General features: G+C 44.5%; 1 protein-coding gene across 1 annotated transcript in view; it reads right to left on the bottom strand.

Moving 5' to 3' along the window:
• Ube3c (ubiquitin protein ligase E3C) overlaps positions 1 to 21,213 on the bottom strand; it is a 117,267-nt gene that overhangs the window by 11,889 nt on the left and 84,165 nt on the right. Inside the window, exons 20-22 of the mRNA XM_036180679.1 lie at positions 17,232 to 17,420; positions 17,061 to 17,127; positions 12,689 to 12,819 (exon numbers count right to left, since the gene is read on the bottom strand). Coding sequence (XP_036036572.1) covers positions 12,689 to 12,819; positions 17,061 to 17,127; positions 17,232 to 17,420 — 387 coding nt within the window. The remainder of the gene's footprint in view (positions 1 to 12,688; positions 12,820 to 17,060; positions 17,128 to 17,231; positions 17,421 to 21,213) is intronic.

Here is a 21,213-nt window from a genome sequence, read left to right as displayed (position 1 = left end):
CAGAGCCAGTTGCTATTCGCTTTTGAATGGAGAGACCCAGAAATGGGACTTTCAGGACAGTTGACCTGGACTCGGCTCCCCCAGGGGTTTAAGAACAGCCCGACCCTCTTTGATGAGGCCCTACATTCAGACTTGGCCGAGTTCCGGGTCGAACACCCGGCCTTAATCTTGCTCCAATATGTGGATGACCTCCTCCTAGCAGCCAGAACCCAAGCGGAATGTTTAAGAGGCACTCGGGCCCTTTTGACTAAACTGGGACAGAAGGGCTATCGGGCTTCGGCCAAGAGGCCCAGATTTGCCAAAGCAAGGTCATTTACCTGGGTTACACCCTGGAGGGAGGACAGAGATGGCTCACGAAAGCAAGGAAGGAGGCCATAATCTCCATACCCCCTCCAAGGAACCCCCGCCAGGTGCGAGAGTTCTTAGGTACAGCCGGCTACTGCCGCCTCTGGATCCCAGGTTTTGCCGAGATGGCTGCCCCATTATATCCTCTCACCAAGCCCGATGTCATGTTCCACTGGGGAGAGGAGCAACAGCAGGCCTTTCAACAAATTAAGAGGACTTTACTCGAGTCACCAGCTCTTGGCTTGCCAGATCTGACTAAGCCTTTTGAACTATTCGTGGACGAGAACTCAGGCTTTGCAAAAGGAGTACTGGTACAGAGACTGGGGCCATGGAAGAGACCTATAGCTTATCTCTCCAAGAAATTGGACCCAGTGGCTGCAGGTTGGCCCCCTTGTCTGCGCATGGTAGCCGCCATCGCTGTCTTGCTCAAGGATGCAGGGAAACTGACTTTGGGACAGCCATTAACTGTGTTAGCCTCCCATGCGGTGGAAGCTCTGGTCCGGCAGCCTCCAGATAAATGGCTCTCAAATTCCAGGATGACCCACTACCAGGCTCTGTTGTTAGACACAGACCGAGTGGTGTTCGGACCAGTTGTCTCCCTCAATCCCGCCACCCTGCTGCCCTTGCCAGATCCGTCAGAGGAGCACAATTCCCTCCAGATTCTGGCAGAGGCCCATGGTACCCGCTCCGACCTAACAGATCAACCGCTGTCGAACCCAGATTTCATCTGGTTCACGGATGGGAGCAGCTTTCTTCAAGAAGGAGAACGGAGGGCTGGAGCAGCAGTCACTACCGCAACAGAGGTAATTTGGGCCTCGCCGCTGCCACCCGGAACATCGGCCCAAAGGGCAGAGCTGGTCGCGCTGACCCAGGCCCTCCGGATGGCGGAAGGTAAGAGACTCACGGTCTATACCGATAGCAGATATGCCTTCGCTACTGCCCATGTACATGGAGAAATATACCGGAGGAGAGGCCTCCTGACCTCAGAGGGCAAGGAAATTAAAAACAAAAAAAAAATTTTAGACCTCTTAAGGGCTTTGTTCCTCCCACATCAGCTCAGCATTATACACTGTCCCGGGCACCAGAAGGATGACTCTATAATAGCACGGGGAAATCGGCTGGCCGATCTGACGGCCCGGACAGTGGCCTTACAACCCCCCAGGGGCGACGAGCTGCTGGTCTTGCAGGACAACCAACAGCCAAGCAGAGACCCCATGCCCTACAGCCCGGAGGACCAGGAACTAGCAAAGAAAATGGGGGCGAAATGGAGCCCCGAACGACAAGCTTACATCATAGATGACAAATTGGTTATGCCAACTTCCCACACAAAATACATGCTCAAATTCCTCCACGCGCTAACCCACTTAAGCAAAAACAAGATGAAGGCCCTTCTGGCTGATGAGGCCTCGAACACTGTATTATTAAATCAGGAACAGGTCCTCCAACAGGTGACTTCCAGCTGCCCTGCTTGTGCCCAAGTCAACCCAGGAAAAACCCATCTGAACAGAGGAAGCCGCCTGCGAGGCCACCGCCCCGGAGTCCATTGGGAACTTGACTTCACTGAGGTAAAACCCGGGCTATATGGATACAGATACCTTCTGGTTTTTGTAGACACTTTTTCAGGATGGACGGAGGCTTTTCCTACTAAGAAAGAAACTGCTACCGTGGTAACCAAGAAACTCCTGGATGACATCTTTCCCAGGTATGGAATGCCCCAGATATTGGGGTCAGACAATGGGCCCGCCTTCATCTCCCAGGTAAGTCAGAAGGTGGCCAGGCTATTGGGGATCAATTGGAAACTTCATTGTGCATACCGCCCCCAGAGCTCAGGACAGGTAGAACGCATGAATAGAACCATTAAGGAGACTTTAACCAAATTAACGCTTGCAACTGGCACTAGAGATTGGGTGCTCCTACTCCCACTAGCCCTTTACCGAGCCCGGAATACTCCTGGGCCTCACGGCCTAACCCCGTTTGAGATTTTATATGGGACCCCCCCACCAATAATAAACTTCCTTCACCCTGATATCTCCTCTTTTGCCACTAGCCCTACCCTGGAGGCGCACCTTCAAGCCCTCCAACTGGTACAAAAGACGGTGTGGAAACCCCTGGCCGATGCCTACCGGGAGCAACTGAATCGCCCGGTGGTGCCTCACCCATTCAAGATTGGGGACTCTGTCTGGGTCCGACGCCACCAATCCAAGAACCTAGAGCCGAGGTGGAAAGGACCATACACTGTCTTGCTAACTACTCCCACTGCACTCAAGGTTGACGGGATAGCAGCGTGGGTCCACGCGTCACATATGAAGGCCGCCAAAGAACCCGACGAAGCCGAGAGCACCAAGACGTCTACATGGAAAATTCAATGTTCTCCAAACCCACTAAAGATAAGACTTACCCGTGGGTCCCCCTAATTCCCCTGATAGCCCTCCTAACGTTAGGAGGGGCATCACCAGAGAGCCCCCACCTGGTTAAGAAAATTACCTGGCAGGTCATTTCCCAGACTGGAGACATGGTCTGGTCCACGACTGCTCAACACGCCCCTAACACATGGTGGCCCTTCTTGACTCCCAAAATATGTGATCTAGTCGCTAGGCTTGATACCTGGGATATCCCCGAATACACCCACATTAATAGGCCCTCTGTCCTAGATTCAGACCACAACAATATTATGTTCCGGAAGAAGCGGGCCATACAGACCGGGGATAGAACCCAAGGGCACTATATAGCCGACTCGCCTGGCTGTCGAACACAGTCAGCCTATAGAAAGCTGCAGCAGACCCAGCTGTATGTATGCCCTAGGGACGGAAGGGATTGGAATACGGCTTACAAATGTGGGGGACTAGAATCTCTGTATTGTGCAAAATGGGGATGCGAAACGACCGGGGACGCATACTGGGAGCCTAGTTCCAGTTGGGATCTCATCAGGGTGGGACGAAGCCGGAAGGGAGAAGATTCACTAAACATTTCCTTCACCCCGAAGGGCACAAAGTTCTCTTCATGGACTGATGGCCGATCTTGGGGAGTTAGGTTCTATATGACAGGAGCAGACAAGGGATTTACTTTCCAAATAAAGCAAAAAATAGAATCAGTTAACGTTCATGTGGGCCCCAACCCTGTTCTCCCAGAACAGAAGTCACCCTCGCAACCGGAGAGGGCCCCAGCCCAGCTCCCCCACCTGTCTACTACAATGTCTCCTACAGTTAGCCTGTCCACCACTGCTTCCCTTGTAATACCGGGCACTGGAGATAGGCTCCTAGAATTAATCCAAGGAGCATATCTAACCCTCAACCTTACTGCCCCAAACAAAACCAGAAGCTGCTGGCTTTGCCTAATTTCAAGTCCCCCTTACTATGAAGGGGTTGCTGTTACGGGGAAATTTACTAACCATACTACCCCATCCACAGAATGCACCCGCACCCCTCAACATAAGTTGACCCTATCTGAAGTTGCGGGACAAGGATTATGTATAGGAAAGATGCCCAGGTCTCACCAGTTCCTATGCAATACCACCCAACAAATGACCGGGGGCTCTTACTACCTGCTAGCCCCCACTGGAACCTATTGGGCGTGCAGCACTGGGTTGACTCCATGTATTTCTATGGCAATACTTAATCTGACCTCTGATTATTGTATACTGATAGAATTATGGCCCAAAATTATCTATCATAACCCCGAATATGTATTTACCTATTATGAGGAACGATACAGGTTCCCTCGAGAGCCAATGACTATGACCATGGCCTTACTGCTGGGGGGATTAACTGTCGGGGGTATGGCCGCAGGTATAGGAACTGGCACTGTGGCGCTCATGGAAACTGCACAATTCAAACAACTACAGATGGCTATGCACACTGACATCCAGGCCCTAGAGGAATCCATAAGTGCCCTGGAAAAATCCCTTACATCGCTATCTGAGGTTGTTTTACAAAACAGGAGGGGGTTAGACATCCTCTTCCTACAAGAAGGTGGCCTATGTGCGGCCATTAAAGAAGAATGTTGCTTCTATGCAGATCATACTGGAGTAGTCAGGGATAACATGGCTAAATTAAGAGAAAGATTAAAACAGAGACAACAACTATTCGAGTCACAACAGGGATGGTTTGAAGGATGGTTCCAAAGGTCACCCTGGTTTACCACCCTTATTTCCACCATCATGGGCCCCCTAATCATCCTCCTGCTCATTTTATTATTTGGGCCATGTATCTTCAATAGATTGGTACAATTTGTTAAGGATAGGATTTCTGTTGTCCAGGCTTTGGTCCTAACCCAGCAATATCAGAGGCTCCGACAACCAGAGATGGAGCTGACTCCTTATTCTCCATCCTAAAATGAAAGATTCCATTTACGACAAAAGAAAATGGGGGAATGAAATGCCCCCCCCCCCCCCCCCCCGTCTCAGTAACTTAGCCTAAGAAACAGCCTTGAGAAAGATAATTGGGAAAGTAACCTTGAGTCAAGGCAGGAGATATCGAACACCCGGTCTTGGGAGGAACAAAACTTGAGTCAGAACAAGATATCTATAATTGGCTACCTGGCCTTGGAGAACAGACAGCTGCACATTCCTGAAAATTAAAGATAGCCCCCAAGTTCACCCTGGCATAATTTGAATTAACCAATGGGGACCCTGTAACTATGTTTCTCGCTTCTGTAACTGTGCTTCTGCCCCCAGGACTCTATAAGAAGTCCCCCTTCCCCTAGGAAGGCGCGCAAGTCTTCCCAGAGACTATGTCGCCCAGGTACCTGCACATCTAAATAAACCCTCTTGCTGTTTGCATCTGATCCGTGGTCTCGGTGTGTTCCTTGGGTTCGGGGTCTCTCTTGAGGAAAGGTCCCCTGTGGGGAGCTTTCTTTCAGTATGCACCTTTAATCCTAGCACTCAGGAGGCAGAGATTCATCTGAATCTCTGTGAGTTCAAGACCACACTGGGTTACATGAGATTGATCCAGTCTAGGAGAGAAACAGAGCCAGGCAGTGATGGCACACATCCTTAACCCCACTATTTGGAAAGCACACACGCCACTCATCTTAGCAGTAGGAGGCTGAGACAGAAGAGAAATAGCTGGATGGAGACAGGAACTAGAGCTTTCTCAGCTGAGGATTCAGAGGCATTGAGTCTAAGGATTTGTGGAGACAGGACTGTTGAGGAGTTGGCGAGGTGAGAAGTGGCAGTGGTTTGTTTCCTCTGATCTTTCAGCATTTACCACAATATTTGGCTCTGGGTTTTTATTGTAAGACCATTTAGGATTCATGAAACACGAAGCAAAATTACAGTTACAAAGTAGCAACGAAAATAACTTTATGGTTGGGGGTCACCACAAGAGGAGGGAGTATCTTAAAGGGTTGCAGCATTAGGAAGGTAGAGAACCACTGCTGTAGAGCATTTTCTTTTTTCTTTCAGAGACAGAGTGTCTCTGTATGTAGCCCTGGCTGTCTGGGAACTCACTCTGTAGACCAGGCTGGCAAAGAACTCACAGAGATCCACCTGTCTCTGTTTCTAGAGTGCTTGGATTAAAGGTATGTACCACCATCTCCTGGCTTCAGAGCATTTTCTTAATTTGTGATTGATGGAGGGCCCAACCCATTGTGGGTGGTGTCACCCTGGGCTGGTGTTCCTGGTTCCGTAAGAGAGCAGGCTGAGCAAGCAGCACTCTATGTTGGCCTCTGCACCAGTTCCTGCTTTCGGGTTCCTGCCCAGTGTGAGTTCCAGTCCTGACTTCTTCAATGAACACTGATGTGGAAATGTAAGCCAGAGAAACTCTTTCCTCTTCAGTTTGCTTTTGGTCATGGTGTTTTATCACAGCAATAGTAATCCCGACTAAGACATCTTCCCTCTTCCAAATTAAAAGAATACTTAACACATGAAAAAAATGGTCCTGCTGGGCTGTGGTGGCACACGCCCGTAATCCCAGCACTCAGGAGGCAGAGGCAGGCGGATCTCTGTGAGTTCGAGGCCAGCCTAGGCTACTTAGTGAGAGCTCCAAAGCTACACAGAGAAACCCTGTCTCAAAAAAACAAACAAAAAAGGTCCTTTTTTTTTTTTTTTTTTTGAGGTGGTACTAGGGATCTAAGTCAGGTCTTAGACATGCTAAGTAAGTGCCTTACACATAAACTGTATCTTCAGCCCAAGATAATGCTGAATAAAAGCAGCAGCTATGACAGTGAATAAACAAATCCTAACAGTGGCCAAAATGGGAAAGAACAGATGTTTTTTCTTCTTCTTCTACCTAACCACTGCTTCCCATTTGCTATGTTGAAAACACAGATTTTGTTAGAAGGAAAAACATCCAACAATGTAAAAAAATAGTAATTATCTTACAGCCATTACAGAACAGAGAACAAAATTTAAACAAGATCCCCGTTTTAACAGTAGCCCCTGCAGGAACCAGGCCCAAGGCACGAGACATTCAGTTGTCTGGAACTGCCACTTCAGCAGACTATTGCATGTTCCTCTTGAACTCAACGTGTTTTATGTTTTCCTCACTGAAAGAGCACAACCTGGAAAGGGCCTGGTGTGGTGGTACGTCTTTAGTCCAAGCACTTGAGAGGCTGAGCTACATAATAGAGATCCTGTCTCAAACAAACAAGACCTAAATGAACTACGTTTGGCATTTAATTGGGGTGTGAGTATGGCACTGCACACAAGGCTGAGGCAGGAGGTCTGATGTGAATCCTAGGCCAGCCTGGACAACTTGAAGTTCTGTTCTGGTGAAACAGAAGCTGGCTGACATACACTAACAATAGCCTGTCTCAAAAACAAACCACAAACAAGAACAAAGCACTTTCTTTTTATCCCTAATCACAACATATTATGCCACTCTGAATCTCTCATGAGGAATAGGAAGCAAAGGAGAACCAAGCAGCATTCCATTCCATATGCAGTTCTGAGTACACAGGGGCAGCCAGCTTCTCATGCACACTAGAAACAAAAATAAAAGCACCCAAACCTTGCTGGTTGGTGCTGGCACACACCTTTACTCCCAGGACTATGGAGGCAGAAGCAGAAGCAGGAGGATCTCAGTGAGTTCCAGGACAGTTAAGACTGTTACACAGAGAAACCCTGTCTTGGAAAACAAAACAAAAACTTACAAAAAAAAAAAAAAAAAAAAAAAAAAAAAATACAAACCAAACCCACAAACCAAACCAAAGCAGCAACAACAAAACAAACCTACCACAAACAAGATAGAAAGATTTGATGGCAGGGTCAGCAGTTCCTTTGTAAATGGAAGCTCTAGATATACTCCACAGTGAAACATAAACGCTGTGTTTTTGTTTTCTTCCTTCCTTCCTTCCTTCCTTCCTTCCTTCCTTCCTTCCTTCCTTCCTTCCTTCCTTCCTTCCTTTCTCTTTCTTTTTTTTTTGATTTTTCAAGACAGGGTTTCTCTGTGTAGCTTTGCGCCTTTCCTGGAACTCACTCTGTAGCCCAGGCTGGCCTCGAAGTCACAGAGATCCACCTGGCTCTGTCTCCCGAGTGCTGGGATTAAAGGCGTGCGCCAACACCGCCTGGCACTTTCTTTCTTGTTTGGTCTCTGGAGACAGGGTTTTTCTGTGTAGCCCTGGCTGTCCTGGAACTCACTAAGTAGCCAGGCTGGCCTCACACTCAGAGATCTGACTGCTTCTGCCTCCTTAGTGCTGGGATTAAAGGTGTGCACCACCACTGACAAGCAAATTCCATATTTTATTATTTCTTTCATAATGCTAATTGAGTTTCCTACTTAAGAGTCTTAAAAGTGAAAAAATGAAGTTCTTTATTGAAATCTGAGTCAAGGGCACCACTTTATACATAATTAAATACAATACAATGGAAATTTGCATTAATTCAGAGAGAAAAAAAATCAATTTACTGTGTGGCCTGATGGTAACTTAACAATTTTTCTACAGCATTTAATGATTTTTTTTTTTTTTTTTGGTCTGCAACAATCCCATTTATTAAACATACCAAGTTCTAATTAGCTTTAGCAAATGTTGAGGTGTTCCTGTGAGTTTCTTGCTATCTGTAGCACATTAGCTCTATGCCCTTCCTCCGCTCTGTGTCTGCTCTGGAGCACTTACTCACAGGCACCTCTGAGAAGCCATCAGGTCAATGTGCTTTTTCAACTCTGATGTCTGACATGACAACTGTAAAAACTAATATGGAACTCTTTTCTTTTTTGGAAGACAGGGTCTTGCTATGCATTATGGAGTGGCTTGGAACTACTAGCTCTGCCTCAGCTTTACAAAGTGCTGAATTACAGGCATGTGTTACCATATGGCTTTTCCTTTCAGAGTTGAGTTCAGTTCAACCTCGGTACATTCTTTATTCAACAGGTCATGTTTTTCTTGTTTTTAGATTTTCTACCTCACGATTCTTTTTTGTTGTTGTTTTTTATTTTTTGAGACAGGGTTTCTCTGTGTAGTTTTGGTACCTGTCCTGGATCTCGCTCTGTAGACCAGGCTGGCCTCGAACTCACAGAGATCCACCTGCCTCTGCCTCCTAAGTGCTGGAATAAAAGGTGTGCGCCACCACTGTCTGGCTTACTTTGTGATTCTTGAAAATATTTTGTTGTTGTTTTTTGACACAAGGTTTCTGTGTGTAACCCAGGCTGGAACTCACTCTGTAGACCACGCTAACCTTCAATCTTGACATTAAAAAAATAAAAGATTTGGGGCTGGAGAGATGGCTTAGTGGCTAAGAGCATCTGGCTGCTTTTCCAGAGGTCCTGAGTTCAAGTCCCAGCAACCTCATGGTGGCTCACCCTCTTCCGGGCTGCAGGCAAATATGCAGACAGAACACTATACATAATAAATAAATAATTAAAAAAGATTTATTTTAATTTTAGGTGTGTAGGTATCTTGTCTGCATTATGCTTGTGCACCACATTGCCTGGTGCCTGCAGAGGTGAGAACTAGAGTTACAGAGATGATTGTGGGCTGTCCCAAGAGTAGCCGGTGCTCTAACTGCCGAGCCACCTCTCCAGCTTACTCGACATTCTTTACTCTCTACTCCTGCCAATATAAGTGGTTGTTTACCTTGCTCCAGTAACTTGCAAGAGTCCCATGATTACTGGTCTACTTGTTCCATGAACAGATCTTTCTTTCCTTTTCTTTTGTTTCAAGAGGTTCCCTGTGTAGCCCGGCTGTTCTGAAACTCATTATGTAGACCAGGCTGTCCTCGAACTCAGAGATCCACCTGGCTCTGCCTCCTGAGTGCTGGGATTAAAGGCGTGCGCCACCACCGCCCAGCTTAGATCTTTCTTATTACTCACTATCCCCAAACCCAGCAGTGGACAGCTGCTTCCTGTGAAGAACGAGCTCCTGGCAGTTGTGCAGATCCTCCTCTAATCTTTACCCGAGTACTAACTGAGAGGCTTTATTAACCTACCACTGTCCATTTTTTTTAAAAAAACAGCTTAAGTAAACTCTAACTGGCCTATTTTAGGAGTTAGCCATTACATTTATGATTCAGTAATCCAGCAATAGCTAGATCTGTGCTACTATTCCCACTAGCCTCAATGGGTTCTGCTTTCAGACCTACACCTACTTTTAGAGCTGTACCTTTAAGAGTATTTCATGTGGTAGAAGTCACAGCAAGATGTCAATTCTTACACTTGCTGTTTCATACTAGAGTAATTTGCTTCTTTTAAATTTCTGAGTATCTCCAGTTCATGGTGTCTATTACCAGATGACCCTCAGCCTTCTTCCAGGTTGGGCCATCATAACAAATGCCGTCATCTGTCCTGAGGACACTTCTTGAGATGATACCCCAAAACACTCTCAAAAGAATCTGATTATACCTATCCAAACTGTCCAGGACACATAGATGGAAAGAAACTAAAGAGCATTCCTAACCTAGTAAGGTAACACAGGCCCCAAATCCCAGCACTCAAGAGACCAAAGCAGCAGGACTAAAGAGTTTGAAGCCAGACTAGGCTAAATAGTGAATTCAAGGGAAGCTAGAACTAGAGAGCCACAGAGTAGTAAGTATTGTCTGCAAATAAAACAAAAAGCAAAAATCATGCCCATGCATACTCTGTATGGAAGCACACTGGACCCTTCCCTAGAAGACAAATTCTACAGGGGACATTAAAGGACAAGTGACATCACTTCACCAAGCCTCAGATACCTAGAACAGGTTAAAAACATGGCTGCCTAGCTCCACACAGCAGTATGAGGCAGCTGGTCCCAAAGGCCTACAAATGTCTGTTTCTATCAAGCTATCCAATGTTGCTAGAGCTGTAGACCAAATAGTCAGACTCTAACCATGGTGTCAGTACACCATGGGCAAATGCCTCTATTGTTGATCCCTGAATTGTGGTGACTTACAGGAATATCTCTATTTTAGGGAAATGTGAATTACAATATCCAACAAGAGGGAAAGAGAAATGCCCTAAATCTGCTCTGAAATGACTCAGAACTATGGAGTAAACATGGCCAGGTCAGTGGTTAAAGTGGGCAAAGAAAGCCTTCCAGTTTTGCTCCAGCACATGTGTGGGGGCAGAGGACAGCTTTGGGCATTAGTTCTAGCTTTCTACCTTGTTTGAAATCAGGGGTCTCTCTTTTGCTCATTAAGTATACTACTTTTTAAAATTACCTCACTCACTCACTCACCCACCCACCCACACACCCACTCAATGAGCAAGCATGTGGAAGTCTGAGGACAACTTGTGGGACAAAGTTTCTCCTTTCTCCATGTGGGTCCTAGGGATTGAACTCAGTCTGCCAGGCTTAGCAGTAGTTTAATCACTGAGTAATTCTGCTGGTTCCACATATGTACGTACGTACATACATATGTGTACACACACACACACACACACACACACACACACACACACACACACAGCCATCTTTGCTTTTGAAACAGGATCTCACCATATAATTCTGGCTAGCCTGGAAATTGACCTGCCTCTGCCTCCCCAAATACTGTGATCAAAGGTGCACACCACCATGTCCACCTAAATTTTCATTATACCTATTTATTGTGTGTCTGCATGACATATGTGTGTGAGCAAGGGTATGATGTCAGAGGATAACTTTCAGGAGTTTGTTCTTTTCCTTCCATCACATGGGTTTTGGGGATTGAGCACAGGTTGTCAGTTTTGGCAGCAAGTGCCTTTTCTCAGTGAGCTATCTCATCAGCATATGTTGGGACATCTTGCTGGCTCCACTATGTACACTCTTTAAGCATGAATGCTGCTTCATCTTATTTTATAATGAATATAGAAAATATCATTAAATGTCTTTCAAGCAACCTTTTTTTGTGTGTGGTGTGTTTGTGTGGGTGGGTATGAGTGTGTATGTGGAAGCAAGAGGTTGGGTGACTTCCTCAATTGTCTTCCACCTGATTTAAAAAAATATGTATGTTATGTGTATGTGTAGTATAGTGTTATAATGAGGTCACAGGACAACTTTAAGTAGTATATTCTCTCCTTTCTTTCAAAGCAGAATGTCTCATTTCTGTTGCGTTGCATAATCTAGGCTAGCTACATGAAAGCTTCCAGTCTCCAATTCCCAACGTACTATGGGAGTGTTAGCATTATTGATGCACGGTATTGAACCAGGATTAGACTCAGGTAGTCAAACTGGCAGGGAAGGTGACTTCACCTGCTAAGCCATCTTGCTGGCTCTTCACTCATGTTTTGAGGCAGGTCTTCCACTCAACCTCAAGCTTGCTGAATTAAGCTTGACTGGCTGGCCAGCAGGCTCCAAAAGTTCTCCCATCTCCACTTTTCTAGTGCTGAGATTACAGGCCCAGTGTTTTTCAACTGAGTACTGGGTATCTGTTTGTTTACTTTGTTTTGGAGACAGCACGGTCTCACTGGTTTTGACTGGCTTGGAATTCAATATGTAGACCAGACTGGTCTCCAACCCACAGAGATCAGAGTCCTATCCATCTGAGTACTGGGATTAAAGGCATGCAACGCCTCGCCTGGCAGGTACTGATAACAAATTTAGCTCCTCCTGCTTGCATGGCAAGTATTTACTAGTTATCTGAACTATTTTCCCAAACCCCCAATAACTTTACTAAAAGTGACAGGTAGGCCAAGTTATATGAGTTTAATACTAATTTTCAGAAGTAATCAAACAAGGCTAGGATAATGTAAAGCAAGTGGTAATAACAACCATTACCAAAAACCTACTGCTCATCCCCACTGCACCAACATTTTTAGGTTGTGTATTCTTCAATTTTGAGTGGAAAAGGATCACTATGGACTGAGGCTGATTTCAACTCCAGGCAGCCTATCTGGACACAGGCTCTTTAGATACTACAAGCCAAAATACAACTAGAATTCAGAATGGGACAAAAAGAAAACATACAGTGGCCAGGTCTGTATGGTTTAAAATAAATGGCATGAAAGATGCATACCTTGAACCCCAGGAGAGGGGGGCGAGAGCAACTTGTTACAAACTTGAGTAACTTGCGCTTTTCTTCATCAGTGAAACCTTCTACAACTCTCCAAAAGATTTTAATTACAGGATGATCGGCAGAATAGCCCCCTATAACAAAATGAACACATTATGCATTAAAAATAAAACCAAATGTAGAAGCAGGAGCAACAAACTTGGGAGTACGACACCCATGTTTTTAAGGGCCTGTCAGAAAGGGAGTGGGTTTTCTAAGAGCCACACTGGAAGACACTTGCTGTGTAGTGTGAATGTCATTGGCCCCCATGATCGCAGGGGTGGCACTAGGAGGTGTGGCCTTGTTGGAGGAAGAGTGTGACTGTGGGGGCGGGCTTTGAGGAATGGTGCTTAGTGTGTCGGTCCACTTCCTATTCCCTGTAGGCCAAGATGCAGCCAGAAGCGCATGCTGTCATCCATGATGATAATGGACTGAACCCCCGAAACTGTAAGCAAGCCACCCCAATTAAATGTTTCCTTTATAAGAGTTGTCATGGTCATGGTGTCTCTTCACAGCAACAGAAACCCACACTAAGACACTTGCCTCTGGTCCTTGGCGGAAGGCAGATGTGACCATCCATAATGAAGCAACTCTGAGTCAGAATAGGCATGAGGGCATGAAATGATGCCTAGCAAATGCTAGAACCAACAACAGGCAGAGTAGACCCTTCTTGAGTAGAAACTGACACTTGGCTACATATCTAAAATGGCAGATATATCTTATGTCTCAGAGAGCTAGGCATTTGGCCAATGTGATCTCGTCTTGATAATTTTATTGCCTCTCCTTCTGATAATAAGGTTCTGACTACGGCTGACAACCAGCCCTGCCTGTGATTAGACACAATTCTAAAATGTACTATCTGCTACTTACAGCTTTTAATCTCATTAAGTGCTTCCTAAAACTAAAATAATTGCTATATATTGTTCCCTCATTGTTAATCCACTATAGAAATAACATCAATAAGGTATCTTAAGTGCATTAATTGGCACCAAAATGACTATGGTAATATTTTAAATCTATTTACTGGAATAGCTGAGATCCTTAAAGGTATAAGCTCTCAGTGCAAGTCAAGGAAGGTCAAACAACCTTGGGCAAGTTCTTGGCAAAGAAAGGTCAGAACAATGGCATTTTCTTAAACATATGACTTGAGAGTGCAGACACTGACTTTTAGCATTATTTTATGTGAAATTAAAGTTCAGGTTTAAAGCAACAGCAACTATAGAAGAGAAATGCACATAAATATAGATGTAAATTTAAATGATTTCTAGTAACTTTAGAATCACCAACACATCTAGATTTAGACCATTTCTATTTTCTCACAAAGATCCTACAGCCATCTCTGACTTCTAACTCCACAGATGGTGTATACAAAATGTCATTTAACGCAACAAAGGAACCCGAGTTGGGTTTTTCTTTTCCTCCTTTCCTTTCTCTTCCTTTTTTTTTGAGCTGAGGACCGAGCCCAGGGTCTTGCGTTTGCTAGGCAAGCGCTCTACCACCGAGCTAAATCCCCAACCCCTTAAACCACTTTTATGTGACAGTTCAAGCGTACTGATTACATTCACCTTTCCATGCAGCTATCACTCTCATCTCTTACAGGACCCCTACCCTACCTCCTTCTCATTAGTTATCTCAAGTTCAGGCTCCTTTATGAGTCTGTAAGCCTTTAATCCCAGCACTTGGGAGGCAGAGCCAGGCGGATCTCTGTGAGTTGGAGGCCAGCCTGGTCTACAAAGCGAGATCCAGGACAGGCTCCAAAACTATACAGAGAAACTCTATCTAGAAAAAAACAAAACAAAACAAAACAAAAGTTGAATCATCCAGTATGATTCAACTATCCTTTTGGTCTAGTCTATGAGCTCAAGATTCATTCCTGTTGGGGCCTGTATGTTAGCTCAGTGGGTCTAGGCACTTACCAGCAAACCTGATGATCTGAGTTTGATTCCTGGGTCCCACATATTAGAACAGAACTGACTTCTACAAGTTGTTCTCTGACCACCACAAAAATGCTGTTGCACTTCTGTGCATGCATGTGTGAACAAGAGCATACACACACGCATCATAAAAATTTTTAAAAAGAGGGGGCTGGAGAGATTATATGGCAATTAAGAGCACTAGCTACTCCTCCAGGATCCTGGTTGGATTCTTAGCATCCTTCATGGCTGTTTAAAACTGCCTATAACTCCTGTTCCAGGGGATATGATACTAAGTGGTGCAAATAAAACTTTTTGAGACAGGGTTTCTGTGTAGCCATGGCTGACCTCAAACTCAGAGATCTACTTGCTCTGGCACCTAAGTGCTGGGATTAAAGGCATGTGCCATCACTGCTTGGTTACTTCATTTTCTTAACAGTATCTTTACCAAAGTTTACAACTTTGAGTTAGTCCAATCTATCCAGTTTCCTGTGTTCTAACTGAAACTTTCACTAGCCCAAAGACATGAAGACTTTGTCCTTCTTGCTCATTTTAAGTTTCACAGATTTTACTCATGTCCATAGGGCATTCCATTCTGTGTTACTACTGGGAAATGGTGTAAAGTCAGCTCATTTACCCTCATGACAAGATGGCCCCCAAGCTATCAGAACTGTCTTGGTGCTTGTTGGGAAAGTAGCCAACCTTGAACACCAGGATGTGTTGTGAACTCTGGTTAGTGAGTGCATGTCTCCATGCCAACTGACTCACTGCTACTGTGGCATTTCCTAATTTTTACCTTTTTTTTTTTTTAAATTAAAAAAATTTTTTTTTTCTCGAGACAGGGTTTCTCTGTGTAGCTTTGTGCCTGTCCTGGAACTCACTTGGTAGCCCAGGCTGGCCTTGAACTCACAGAGATCCGCCTGGCAATGCCTCCCGAGTGCTGGGATTAAAGGCGTGCGCCACCACCACCTGGCATTTCCTAATTTTTAAATCAGGCAAACTATTTTCTTCTTTAAAACTGTTTTGGGGGCTGAAGAGATAGCTGAACAGTTAGAGCACTGGCTGCTTTTGCAGATGACCCAGATTTGGTTCCCAGCACCCACATGGTGGTTCACAACAGCTGGTGACTCCATTTTATGTATATGAATGCTTTGCTTATAGGTATGTCAACATACCATGTGCATACAGTGCCCATGGACACCAGAAGGGGGAATCCTGGAACTGGAGTTACAATTGTGAACTGCCATGTGGGTGCTGGGAAATGAACCCATGTCCTCTGGAGGAGCAGCCAGTGTCTTAACCACCAAGCCATCTCTCCAGTCCAACAGCTAACTCTCACTCCAGGGAATCTAATGTTTTTGGCTTCTGTGAGCACCAGGGATGCACATGATGCACAGACATAAATTGCAAGCAAAACACACATAAAATAATACAATTAGATTGAACTTATAGGTCAATTTGGAGATAATTACCATTTTAACAATATAAGTTTTCCAGTCAAAGAAAATAGTTTCTCCATTTATTTACATTTCCTTTAATCCCCACCCCCTTTTGTTTTGTTTTAGAGTTTCTTTGTGTAGCCCCGGCTATCCTAGAACTCAGTAGACCAGGCTGGCCATGAACTCAATTTAGAGATCCACCTACCTGCCTTCTGAGTGCTGGGTTTGAAGGTGTGCCCTGCTAGATCTCCCTTAGTTCCTCACAACTCTTTTTGCAGTTTTATCTATGCCTCGTGCTTCCATTACTGGGTTCATTTGTGGTCTATATTTTTTGATGCTGTCAGTGGAATGATCAATTCCTTTTTTCCCCTTGAGACAGGTTTTCTTGAGTAACAGCCCTGGCTGTCTGGGAACTCAATAACTATATAGGATCTGTGCTGGCCTAGTGCTCATAGAGGTCCCCCTGCTTATGCCTCTTAAGTGCTGAGATTAAAGGCATGCACCACCATTCCCAGCACATCATCCCCTTTAAAAGCAAGACTGGGAGCAACCAAATGTCTATGAGTAGAAATTTAAAAATGTAGGTCATAAAGAAGAAAATATACAAGGTACAGAACAGTATAAAAATTAGAACAGGCTCACACTTGTACTTGCTGGTAGCTCTGCAAATGACTGAAGAGTGTCCCGTGCCCCCCCCCCCCCCAACAGGGTTTCTTTGTGTAACTTTGGAGCCTGTCTTGGAACTTGTTTTGTAGACCAGGTTGGCCCTGAACTCACAGAGATCCGCCTGCCTCTGCCTCCCAAGTGCTGGGATTGATTAAAGGTATGCACTACCACTGCCCGGCCCTGAGAAGAGTTTTTAACAGTAAGGTAGACAGATAGGGATGGAGCAGTGTCCTGTGTCTCTCAGCACACCACCCATATAAGAGGTCATAGTGACAGCTGACCTATGGGGAAGGTATACTCGAATGTGGTATCACATACCTGAATAGTTTGTAAAGGATTTTAGATCCTCCAGACTTACAGGAACTTGTGCACCAGAAATTAATACCTGGGGAGGGGAAAGGTTAAATTGTAAACTCAAAGGGAGAGTTCTCAGAAATAAAGTGTTTTACTTCCTGAGATAATGGTCTTTGAAAGTAGTAGCCACGGCACCTGAATTTCCTGTTGGTCAAACATTCGGAGCCACTCTAGGCTAACAACGTTGGCCAGGCCCTGGCGGAAAGCTAGGCAGTGCGGTCGGATCTGCTTATTCAGCCGATAGTCAGCCACCAGGTGGATGTAGGCAATGCGGTTGGCCCCAGTTACTGGGATATCTTTGCCACCAAACTTTAGTTCAACCACCTGTGAACAGAAAGCACAGGGTTCTAGACATGGTGTGACAACGGGGAGACCAAAGTTCCAGACACAGGAACCCAACACACAACAGCAGCACCAGCTCCCAGGCCAGCCCCGGCAACAGGCAGCCCCTCTGTCTTTCTCCTCATTAAGCATCCTGTCCTCTCCCAGCACTAAGGAATCATGCAGTAATGGAATTACAACAACTTCATCTAAAAAAAGTAGAGTCATTAAGGGCAAACTTATGAATCAGAGGATCATTTTAGTCCCAGAGAGAACAAGGTAGTCTTTTGGGGAATAAACACTCATCATACGTCCCTTCACATCTTTAGAATGTTGTCTCTACTATAAAATGTTTAAGGACAGTGGTAAATGATTTTTGAGGGGAAGGGAATAAGATAAATTGACATGCCTATAAGCCCATCACTTGGAAGGCTGAGGCAGGAAGATTTCTGGTCTATCCTGAGTTACACAGTGAAAACTCTGTTAAAAACAAAATTTAAAACAAATCAAAAAATAAAGAAAAAGACAAAACAAAATGCACCCCCCCCCCCAGTACAGCTACACCATGTTTCTAAGTTTAGAATGAATCTGAGGAAGAGTTCTGTAATTGTCACAGCAGGGCCAGTATGAAAGCAGAGCAGTGAAAATGCAGCTCTCATCTTCAAGTGAGTCCTTAGCAGTAGGTGCTGAGATCGTGTGAACTTTCACATACAGAAAAGACCACCACAGGTCACCAGAGATGCAGTAAAATCAGCTACAAGAGCATGCTCTGAAATGCCTTGTTTATAATAATATAAAAGAAATGCAGCTGGGCGGTGGTGGTGCACACCTTTAATCCCATCACTCGGGAGGCAGAGGCAGGCGGATCTCTCTGAGTTTGAGGCCAGCCTGGTCTATGGAGTGAGAGCCAGGAAAGGCGCAAAGCTACACAGAGAAACCCTGTCTCAAAAAAACCAAAAAAGAAAAAAAAAGAAAGAAAAATTCGGGGTTAGTGGAAGTTACCTATGCCGTGGATAAAGCACATACAATAGTCAAGTATAGGGCTGCACACACAATCCCAGCACTTGGAAAGCCAAAGGCTAATTCAAGGCCAGCCTGGGCCACATACTGGCAGTGCAGGGGTGTCGCACACAATAAAAGAGCAAAAACATTTTTGTGTGTCCACATTAACAAGGGCACTTCTGCTAGTGAACTAAGAGTGATGGTTTAAAATGGGCTCAGTGTCTGGGGAAGCAGGCGGCAAGCTTTGGCTATAGGGCTGCTTATAATGTAGATCACAGAACTATTAATACCACCACCACCCCAGCTCTACTTTTTTTCATGGCTCCTTTAAATGTCCAGCATAACAAGAACATACTATGAGCTGAGTAGTGGCTTTTATACCCCCGAGTTTACCACTTTACATAAAGAGTATTTCAGTGTGAGGTGAATAGCTTTTACTTAAATCAACCTGTATTTGGTACTTACTGGAGTGCAGGCAGGGTAGTCTGCTAATTCCCATTTTATGAAAGTTATGCAGCTTTAAACTTGAGTGCTAAACTTGGCTGATTCCTTCCTGCAATATTTCACATTTTAGACATTCAATCTTTCTTACTAATTTGCTTTCTCAGTTTGGGACCCATCAAATCTCACAATGGGCTTTCAAGCCATTGTCTTTGGGCTGAGTGAAGACTGCTCATTACCTTAATTCCTCTGCTTGTACTCAGCTGACAGTTCATCTGTTAACCAGGCCTCCTGAGGCTGGCTATTATATTTCCATATATAAAAACACTGCTTCCTTTAAATGGATTAAGGGAGGTAATAGATGATGTGATTTTATGATGTGAAGACAAAGAAACAATCAAGTTTTCAGTTAAAGGTACTTTCAAGACCACCAATTATCTTGCCTAATAAGACAATAGTGGAATTTCTAGTAACTTAATAATTTAAAATCCCCTCTTAGACTACATCTAAATATCAATGCTTATTTAAAAGTCACCCAAATGTGCCTCAATTCTAGGTTTGACAGGCACATTAAGACATCCTTTGAAGACTGAACAGGAAGGTTGTGGGCATAGCTTAGTGGTAGAGGAAATGATCAGCATCATGAGACCATGGGTTCCACCCCCAGCAGTATAATAAAAAGACAGCACAGGGAAGCTCTCCTTGTAGGTTATTTCCCTCTGGCACTTCTGAGGGTCAGCTGTGACATCACAGCTGCTCCTCCAACAGGGAAGGTCCTGTGACTTATTTAAGGCCACATAGCCAAGAAGAAAATCGAGGACTCCAATCAAGTCTTATGACTCCAGCCCAACTGTTCATGATTACTTATGGTCTAGTTACACCCTTGGCTTTTTCCTCCAGTAAGCTTGCATAAATTAGACAGGATTTCTCTGTGTAGCTTTGGAGCCTGTCCTGGATCTCACTCTGTAGACCAGGTTGGCCTCGAACTCACAGAGATCTGCCTGCTCTGCCTCCCTATGTGATGTGATGTCATGATGTATGCTGCATTATATTTAAATCAGGTTAAACACATATCCACTAACATTTCTCATTTTTTTTCAATGATAAAAGCAACCAGATTCCTTTCTTCTAGATGTTTAAAACATAGTGACTAATTCTCTATAGTCACCTTACTATGTGAATATACTCCAGAACTTTACTTGTATTTCATGCACTGATGACCTTTGAGAAATCTACATTAGAAACAGGTATCAATGTAAATTAAAAAAAATTTGCTATATGTAGTGGTGTATGCCTTTGATCCCAGCACTTAGGAGACAGAGGTAGGTGGATCCCTGAGTTCGAGGCTAGCCTGTCTACATAGTGAGTTCTAGAACAGCAAGAGCTACATAGTGAGACCCTGTCTTGAAAAAACAAAACAGAACAAAACAAACAACAACAACAAAAACAACAAAATTTAAAGTAGCTACTAACCCAATTACTGAAATCAGAAAAAGATTTCTTTTCTTTTTTTTTTTAAGCTGAGGATAGAACCCAGGGCCTTGCGCTTGCTAGGCAAGCACTCTACCACTGTGCTAAATCCCCAACCCCAGAAAAAGATTTCTGCTGTACACCAAGGACTAACAATGCTGTTTGGAGGCACAGTGTCTACCAAGCACATGCCTGGGTTCCAGTTCTAATTTTTCCACCTACAACTTATAAGTCATGCTTATTAATACTTCATACTTTATAATCTGTGCTTCTTTAGCTCACAACTAGTTTGGGGACTAGTAATGATCCACTCATGAAGATGATGTATGTTTTTCTGCTCTTTGTTGAGACTAATTCTCGATATAGCCCAATCTGTCTTAGAACTTGTTATTCTGCTGCCTCATTGTCTCAGATGCTGGGACTACTGCACTCACCAGTAACATACAGCTTTGTAAGCATTTTAAGGAGTTTGCTAAGTTTTGGAAACACTTAACACATACTACAAAAGACAGGATAGTATGCTGTTATGCCAAGATTGGGCAAAAAAAAAAAACAAACTATGTTCTTCCTAGGAAAACATAATATCCCGCAATTAGCTACAGTGATGCCTACCAACTCTGAATCTACTTACTCCAAGGGAGTGAATTTCATGAAATGTGACTTCTATAATGATAGAGCTGGTATCAAGAAAACTAGTTTGGATGCCAGGTGGTGACGGTGGCTCCTGCCTTTAAGCCCAGTATTTGGGAGGCAGAGGCAGGTAGATGAGTTTAAGGCCAGCCTGGTCTACATAATGATTTCTAGAGCTACACTGTGAGTTCCTGTCTGGTCTACAGAGTGAGTTCTAGGACAGGGCTAGGGCTACACAGATAAACGCTGTCTC

Source organism: Onychomys torridus, chromosome 3 (assembly GCF_903995425.1).
Source record: "Onychomys torridus chromosome 3, mOncTor1.1, whole genome shotgun sequence".
NCBI classification, from domain to species: Eukaryota; Metazoa; Chordata; class Mammalia; order Rodentia; family Cricetidae; genus Onychomys; species Onychomys torridus.
This window is presented reverse-complemented; position numbering and strand designations above follow the sequence as displayed.